Source organism: Diospyros lotus, chromosome 6 (assembly GCF_014633365.1).
Source record: "Diospyros lotus cultivar Yz01 chromosome 6, ASM1463336v1, whole genome shotgun sequence".
NCBI classification, from domain to species: Eukaryota; Viridiplantae; Streptophyta; class Magnoliopsida; order Ericales; family Ebenaceae; genus Diospyros; species Diospyros lotus.
In genome coordinates, this window is record NC_068343.1 from 10,962,168 (window position 1) to 10,971,392 (window position 9,225).

A 9,225-nucleotide genomic window follows, 5' to 3' on the forward strand; every position below is an offset into this window, starting at 1 on the left:
TGAACGAAAAAGAGGGGAAATGGGCCATGATTCATAGAACTGATAATATTTCCTTTTGTTTTCCTTTTTGCTGAACTGAGACAATAGTTCACTACATAGGTTTGTCCTTTACAATTCGGCTGACATGGAAATTCCTAGAAACCAGGCAGGATTATTTACATTTATCAAACCAAGTGATCATTTCAATGGCTGAGGCAGCCCCTTAATCACACTTAACTGTCTTCTCAGCTTTACAATACAAGCTTGCACCTATAAGACGGCAGATCTCGTTAGAAAACTGTCCAATGGGCCCCAAAATAGAAAGTCCGACCACTAAATCCGGAATACAGGTTGCATACATAATAAACCATACAAAGGGACATCATCTCATAAATATGGATCACAAGTGGAGGTGAACAAAAAGCTTATAAAAAGATTGCAGCTAACAGACATACAAACAAGTCATCCAGCGAAGAAATACACACCCTGCCTATGAGAGATCAGAAGATAAATGCGTCACTCATCATAGCAATTACACAAGCAAAAAATCACATTTACCAGAAAAAGAAAAGAAAAAAATCCACAGTACGCCCCCCCATGCATTCCTCAGTTACTAGTGAAAAACATACAAAAATTTATAACTCGTGTGAACTGTATGGCAAATAAACAGGAGCCTATAATGGAAAAATAAATACCAAGAAGAAAGGGGAGTGTCTTTTTGACAGAACATGCTAAAAAATGAGGTTGCGTTCTCTTTGTTTTTTAATTTTCAGTTTTGAGTTTTGAATTCATTTTCAGTTTTCTATTTTGGTAGTCTATTTTTAGAAAATTGAAAACGCGTTCTCTTTGTCATTTTAAAAAACTATTCCTCAAAACAGAAAATTAAAAAACGTGTTCTCTTTGAAATTTTAAAAATAAGTTTTTAATTATATTTTATTCAATAAATTTGATTATTCAATAAATTAAAAATATTTAATATTAATATATTATTAAAAATATATATACATTTTAAAGTTAATGAATTTTATAATATTTTTTCCATTATAATAATAAAATATGAATAAATAAATAAATATGTTTTGAGTTTTAAGTTTGTTTTGGTTAAAAACACTCAAAACAACATTTTGTTGTTTTGAGTTTTCTTCATAATTTTTTTTTTTGTTTCAAAAATGCATTTTTAAAAACAGTAAAGAGAACGGATTTTCATTATTTTAGAAAATTGAAAACTAAAAATGACTTGAAAACAATAAAGATAACGCAACCTAAGTTTTGCGTGTGTTTTAATCTGGCAATGGGAGCGAGGGAAGGAGGGAGGAAGAGAGAGAGAGAGAGGCAGGGTGGGAGGGGGAGGTACCAAGGAAGATTACATAACAAATTTCCATGCAGAAAACAAGTCATAAAAAAAACACAAGAAATATCAAGTACAATTTTCAACATGTTGGAGTAACTACACTGACATCCTCAATTTCCCTAATCCAACGAACATCTGATCTATTTGTTTTTCAACAAGAAAATGAGCCAGTTACAAAAATTCTTACAAGACAAAAGGATGGATCATGAAGTCAGATTGTTTGCATCTCAGATAGGGCGATTTCACTACTTATGGTACCCAAACCTAGGTGATCTATCAGTGACTATGGTGATGCTTGCATGAAACTAAATGGAGGTCCAAAAAGTCATGAGTTCGATCCTCGCCCTACGCAATGAGACGAAGTCTCACACCTACGATTTACCTCTCCTGGCATAATCGATGGCACAAACACCAGGGGCCACGCAAGGGCGGTTATCTCAAGTGGAGGTCCAAAATTATTGAAGTTGAAAAGTTGGTAAGGTTTAAGAGTGAACTGAATGAAACTAGGGGTAGTGCATTGTTTCAGGATCGTGAGAGCAGTACTAGATCAAGATACACATTTAGGAGATAAGTGCAATCTCCATGGTTGTCCCGTCACCATCAATGCTAAAAATGAGATAGGTGCATGTTTCCATGAGAACTACATAATGGTTAGTAAAACTGAATACTTTCCGAGGATTCATGAACAAAAGTTTCAAAGTTCCAAAATCAAGTCAACAGAAGGAGGGTAAACAAAGCAGCACCTTGTAACTAGGATTTAGTGCAAAAACATATTCAAAGGCTGAAAGAAGACGAAAGAAAAGAACTTAACAGTGTCCATTGATGCTTAAGCCCTTAATTAACAGAGTAGTAGGCATCAAAGCAAAAAACAGTTTTGGTTCTAATATTGCCACTTTGGGTGGGAATTAGAAATCATGTCACATTTTCCTTCTACATCCTTTTTCTTAAATAATTAATTTACCTTTCCCATCAAAGACAGCATATAAACTTTAAAACTAAACCCCTTGATTTTCCTTCTAAATAAGAAATTTTAAATGGATTAGAAAAGATTGGTATATAAGTGGCAGGCAAATGTAAGTAGCCAATTTGATGTTGAGTTTTGTCCTTTGTGAAAAGGAAATTGAGAAGATGTGTAAAACTACTTATTGCCTAAATATAAGCACCAAGAAGAAAGCTGGATGTGTCTATCTCAAATAACAAATTATCAAGGGGAAAGCAACCAAATGACTCTAACCTGCTGACGAGCTGCTGCCAGTTTTAATAGTTCATCTGCTTCTGAGAAATTCATAAACCACCGACTTAGCAAATGACGTTTGGTATGACCTATCTTCTTTTCATTGACATCTTCAACTGGTACTGCATGGAATCAGCAGCAAAGTCAACCTCAACGTACTGATGAAAAGAATGCAGGAAGGCGCAGCAAGGACTTTTACCTGGAGTCCAGTCATGAGTAGCAGAAAGTTTTGGCACTTTTACAGCGGGATGATTCTGCACACGAGCAAGGAACCGATCGGAGGGGTTGGGGAAAACAATCTCATCATAAGATTCAGCAGCTAAAGGTTTCCTGGTTGACTCAGGGCCATATTCATCTTCAGAGTACAACTTCAAATTGTGGTATCTGTTAATTGTTATGCCACATTAACTCTATGCTACTAACTAAACCAAGTCAATTTCAATTAAAAAAATTGTTTACTCACAGGTTCAGCTGTTCATCACAAACATCAGAGTGGAAAATAATGGAGATGGCAATTTCAAATTCACCCCAACCACATTCTGATAACTCAAATGGGGGTGATTCAACCACTCTCATAGGATTACTAAAACTAGGATGCAATTGAAATACAACTCGTTCAATCACGATGCTAAGATCCTCATTTGTTGCACCACGCACATAGACTGTCCACTTATGTGACTGAGACCTAATTGGTAGGAAAGGATTTGAGGAGTTCATCTCAAACAAGGAAACAAATCAGCAAGTTTATCTAAAAAATCAAATAAAGTCTTACGTACTCATTGGCCTTTCTACCAAGCCAAAATGCCATTGTTCCATACACTATTGGAACAGAAATTTCAACATCCTTCAGTCCGTTGTATGAACCCTATACAATAAAGTGACAAGTTAAAACTTGGATAAACATGCTAAACACAGGGGTCAACTCAAAATGTTATATTGTTCAACAGGAAACAAAATTCTTGGACCAACCAATAATACAACTAAAGAATTTGATTTTTGAGTATACTAACCACTTGCCATATAAGATCTTTTGGTTCTTTTTATTGAACTAGTGGCATGCGCATGAAGTGTGTGCTATATCAATAGTACTTAAACAATCATAATGTGAATTTTCGCAAAGGAAAGTACAACAATAAGCTCCTCTTCCAGACACTTCTAAGCAAGGGTTAAGTGCCCTATTTGGTTTGCCTAATATCTGGTCACATTGTTCTTTCACCTAAAAAGAAACCAAACACAGAAACTATGTTGATAAAAGTTTAAAGAATGTTACTTTTAACATTTATGCCAAATGAATATGGTAGTAAACAGTTTGTATTAACAAGATTCTACTATGCTTGAGGCAAACCTAATGTTGACACATGTAAGAGAAATTAGAAGACAAAATGCTGTCACATTCCAAGGGCAGTAGTTGTAATTTTCTTTTCTTTTCTGTTATAGATATTTGTCCTTAGCTATAGAGGTGGTTATGCTTACAGGTTGTACTGCAAATGGGTGCAGGCTGTGAGGCTATAATTATGCCACAGCTAGAGGATGGGGATTCATGAATTAAATGATCTGAATCTTATCCCTCTAATTTCCTCTCTCTGGAACCTTCTCTTCTCCTTTCTTCTCTTACTGTTTTCTCTCTCTCTCAATCTATTTTCTCCCAATTTCCGCTAATTTCCGAATCCAGAGATCTGACAAACGCCCTTAAAATTTTCTAATCCAAATCAACTTTTATGGGGAACAGGTCATCAATCTCAGGCCTTGCCCAAAGAATATGAAAGCCTAACTCAAGGCTTAAACCAAATTTAACTTCCTATACATACACCCTAGCATCTTTCTTTAAAAAGTCTACCTAAATTTAAATCTTGTAAAACAACACATTTTCAGTCTGCTATTTTAAACAACAATTACACCAAATTTAGATCCTAAGCAGGCCACGACAAAAGGTCACCACTGCTAGAGTCCATACTAGCTAACATCCTCCCCTGTTTCCCTGAAATTATACAAGTTGAGAAGTGAGCTTATTACTCACTAAACGGTAAGCCTTACAATAATTATTACCCTAGCATTTTTGTACTAATAATAGCACAAACTTTAATCTTCAGAGAACTTTCCCAATGCATGAGCATTATTTGTAGACTCTTGTGTTAGGGTGTAGCAATCAATACTATAAAATCTCTTAAGATAATGCAAAATCTCAAGAAACCAATAAAATCTCTTAGTTCAATCTACATTACACAAAGAGTTACCTCAGGGTGGTGTCAAAGTCTTTCTCTCTGTTTTCTGTTTCAATTTTTTTTTCCCAGCTAGTAATAAGCTAACTCAAGGGGTAGGTACGCATCTGCCCTAGGCAACCAACCCACTTAGAATCACGACACTTCTATATGAGTCTCCTCCTTAAGTTATCTCACTTAGGGACACAAATCCTCCCATTTGTGTAGTGTCATCTTCATCCCAAAATTGCTAGGTCTAAACCTCCTTAGCAAGCTCCAGTAGCTGCTTGGCCATAGGGTCATGCTGTGTCCCCTCATTGATCTGGTTGATGGAATCTCCCTCCACCAAGCTTATGGCAAAAAGTTTGTGTGGGATAATGACAGGTGACTTGGCTTTAGGCATAGTCTTAGGTTCCTCCTCGCACCTAGGCGGTTCCTTCCTCAATTACATTGGTGCTAGGCAACTCATCCTCCTTAGTTGCATTACCTGACAAGGTAGAAGTGGCCTTAGGCCTAGCGAGCATAAATGCCATGCAAAGAGATCCTCTCTCCATACAACGTTGCCTCAACATACATAGGTCTCTTGTTTCTTGTCTCTAGTGTTGTAGGTTTAGCCTTCACGATGTTGAAAAGCTATAGGGAGCCCACCTGCTTTGCTTCTAGCTCTTGGGCTTCTTGCCTTTCTACCTATGTTGTCAATGAGCCTAGCTTCAGGAACCCCCTCATCTGGTGGGACCATGTAACACCCCATCATTAGCCCAAGCACCTTGCTTGTGGGTGTCTGTGCCCTATCTCCCACTTTTAGTGTGATGGATCTTTTGGAATGGACTTCATCACCATAATGGATTCAAGCATGTTTCTTACCCCTCATCTTTGGAGCTCCTGTTTTGCCCATGTCTATATAGTATATCCCACCAATGAAGTAGAAGAGGAGGTCCTCAGTGGCCAGGTTTAAGAGTTGCAGCATAAGTCGTAAACTTCCTCACATAGTTGTCGATGGCAATCCTTTATTTTAGCTCTCTTAGCTTCTTCCTTGCCTCATAGACCACATTTCTAGCGAAGAATTGCCTCTTTAACTCCCTCTTGAAGTCATCCCGTGTCTGGATGGCACATAGGCCCCTTTCAATATTTGCATGCTTCCCTTGCCACCATATAGTAGCAAGGTCAGTAAGTGCATGGCTTGGTTGTGTAATCCTACAAGCCTAAGCTCTTGAAATGTGCCCTCATGTATCACAATACGTTCTACATCTCTTCTTCATCCCTCATGCCTATAAACTCCTTTGGTTTTCGCAAATTTGCACTCAAGATCTCCAACTAGCAAACAGATTGCATTATTTGACCTAGGTTCTCCTCAAGAAAAGCATTTAGGTTGTTGACCTAGGCTTACATCATATCAATGGCATCCATCACCTTGCTCTCCTGTCTCCAAGCACTTCATGTGATGCGCCCTTTCCTCCTTAACACCAAGGGTAGACTTGAGGACTCTTTTCAACTAAAAGAGTTGCTCCAGTGTGTGGCATTCAAGGGTCCATCCCATGTCTTCCTAAAGCATTCTCAATCATAGATATTCTCAACTTGCAGGAAGTCAACTCACCTCCCCTTGGTTTGTTGTGGACACAGGGTGTCTTGCCTCCATGAGTGGAGTCCCTACCCCTCATGTTCTCCACAATGTGTGGCTCCTTTGTCACGTTTGACATAGTGCTCAGCTCAGGTCCTTCGCAAATCAGCTTTGATGCCAAGCCTGTCATGACCTTGGCTCTTCCAAGCATTCCTTGATCGACATTCAACCAAAATCACCCCCTGGTAATGTTAAATAAGCCTTCAACCCTCTAAGAGGAAATGCACACAAGATAGGAGAAGCTTTGAGTGAATAGGAAGCTCTTATATTACTAGAGAGAGAAGTACAGTTCTAATGAGAGAAACACTTTAGGATTTCTTAGCACATTCAAGTTTTCCAAGATGGCTTGGCTAAATGAGGCTGGCCCCATATATAGGCTCTCTACCTTGTAATGGACGGTGGAGGTTTATTACATACAACAGTCACAATTAAATTTTAGCACATTGTACGCACAATATTTACAGTATTTCATAGGACTTCTCCAGAATTAAGGAGGAACTAGAACCATCCAAACTCCTAGAGCCTTTACAGAATTCTGGAAGTTCCAATAACCTCCAAGACTATCTTACTGTTCTCGTTGTGTGATATCCAGTTATGTGGGGTGTGACCTATTGTATAGGAGGACTTCCTTGGGGCCGCCACACACAAAAAGAAAAGGGATTGCCATGTAGAAATGAAAGAAAAATAAAAAAAGAAAACCCTAAGCCTAATTTTCTCCCTCTCTCTCTCACACACGGCACATGAATATAATTCAATCCCATCCTCCTAAAAAGGGTATATTATTTATGTGAAAAATAAAAAAACCAAAGGTGTCTTAGTGCCCAGTCTAAGGGCAGTCTTGGAACAACTTCAAAGTCCACATCTTTCGAACAGAACCAAGATTGGATCAGAAAATCATTTCAAGAAAAAGAAAAAAATCACAGCATTACAGCACAAAAAGCCTAGCAAAACAATTCATTGGTTGTTCATGCAGAGGCCTAGCTGCGAATGTCCATATAAAACAATAACTTTTGAGGTAGTTGTATAATTTTCAGCAGCAACCGCATTTGATTGGTTGGTACAACAGGGATCCAAATTCGAGTGTTTTTTTATCAGATTCCTTGGCTTAGGATTAGAGAAAATGTGATCACGGAACAATAGTGTGGGCAAAAATTTTAGATCACATAAACATACACGTGTACAATGAAGACGCAAAAATAGAATACTTCAAGTTCATATAGTGGCCCAATTTATATGCTTTCGAGTGCTTGAAAATTGCACAAACTCCACGTATATATTATACCCGAAAAGGGAATAAATATGTGGACGAGGTGTTGCAAAAGATTTCTGATGAAACAAAACCTAGGGGAATACATAAAACTTGCAAAGGTTTTAAGAATTGCACCTTCTCCTCGCTAACTTCAGACGCTTTTGCAGTTTTAATCCGCTTCGGAGCTGGGGAAGATCGACCGGCTCCATCTGCCTCGTCCTGGCTTTGTTTTGTCGCAGACAATACGTCGAGCATCTTTTGAGCAATCCTTCAGAATTCGCGCAGATAACCCTCGCCTGAAAGCCAAAAGAATAGAAATTGAGAGAGAGAGATTGGGGATTTTACCAAATTCGATTGAAAATTAGGGTTTTAGTTTTTTTTTTTTTTTTTTTTTAGACCTAAGTGTAATTGACACCAGCAGAAGGATGCAAAGGGACGTGATTTAGAATTCTCAAAATTCTCGTGAGTTAAATGATTAAAATTTTGATTTTTTTTCTTAAATTGTCGATACTCTTTCTATTCGGGACTACATAAGTGATAAATTAAGATTTGTCAATAAATTAATTTAAGACAACATTTATTTTGTTCTTAAAGTGAAAAGAGAGATTAAGAATATTTAGTTTGTCTTAAATTTTCTATTCAATCAAAATTTTAATTGATTAGTCATCTTATTAGTGGGTTAGTAATAGAATAAATATATATCTATGTAGTATAATTTTTATTTTGGACTAAATAGGAAAAAAATACTCTTTTAACTCTACTTTATTTTCACATCTAAACCCAGTTTTTAAATTTATCACTTACAAATCCAATTTTCAACCACAGATTATAGTAAAAGAAAGGCCTATCAATTAATTTTTACTATTATCCCACAACATGAAAGGTTAATGTTAAATTTTAAAAATGAAATGATTGTCACGCTATGTAGAAGTGGTTGCGGTAAGATTGCTAAAACACTTACAATGTATTTTCTTATTAAATTGTTGGTCGCAACGCCTACTACCTACTGTCATACTGATGCTGTTGAAGACCTTCTTTTTTTAATGGGTTAATTACACCAATAATAACTAAATTTTGAATTCTATTACTGTTTGGTTACTGAACTTTAAAATGTTACCTGTTAGTCACTAATATTTTAAAATTATTACTGCTTAATCACTGAACTTTAAAATGTTACCTATTAGTCACTGATATTTCAAAACTATTACTGCTTAGTCACTGAACTTTAAAATATTACTTATTAGTCATTAATATTTCAAAATCGTTTTTCATCCGTCACTAGTTAGTCATTGAACTTTAAGTTCACAAGTGACAGATGAGAAACAGTTTTGAAATATTAGTGACTAATCAGGTGATATTTTAAAGGTCGGTGACTAAACAGTAACAGTTTTGAAATATCAGTGACTAATAGATAACATTTTAAAGTTCAGTGACTAAACAGTAACAGTTTTGAAATATCAATGACTAACAGGTAATATTTCAAAGTTCAGTGAGCAAATAATAATAAAATATAAAATTTAATTATTATTAGTGTAATTAACCCTTCTTTCATTAGCAACTATCTATCATTATTTATTCTCTTCCAAGCACAGCGAA

General features: G+C 36.5%; 1 protein-coding gene across 1 annotated transcript; it reads right to left on the minus strand.

Moving 5' to 3' along the window:
- LOC127804838 (transcription initiation factor TFIID subunit 14b) lies at positions 1 to 8,015 on the minus strand. Its single transcript, XM_052341875.1, has 6 exons — positions 7,765 to 8,015; positions 3,341 to 3,429; positions 3,028 to 3,249; positions 2,764 to 2,948; positions 2,565 to 2,686; positions 1 to 249 (listed from the first exon to the last, which is right to left on the minus strand). Exons 1-6 carry the CDS (start codon positions 7,882 to 7,884, stop codon positions 178 to 180), a joined length of 810 nt encoding a protein of 269 aa, XP_052197835.1. The 5' UTR covers positions 7,885 to 8,015; the 3' UTR covers positions 1 to 177.
- Between the last annotated feature and the right edge of the window lie 1,210 nt (positions 8,016 to 9,225).

Excerpts from the sequence above, each read along its gene's own strand:
- LOC127804838 (XM_052341875.1), bottom strand. The coding sequence starts at position 7,884 with ATGCTCGACGTATTGTCTGCGACAAAACAAAGCCAGGACGAGGCAGAT. Across the intron at positions 3,250-3,340 it reads CTTGGTAGAAAGGCCAATGA|GTCTCAGTCACATAAGTGGA; the intron begins GTACGTAAGACT and ends CCTACCAATTAG. Across the intron at positions 250-2,564 it reads TGGCAGCAGCTCGTCAGCAG|GTGCAAGCTTGTATTGTAAA; the intron begins GTTAGAGTCATT and ends GCCGTCTTATAG.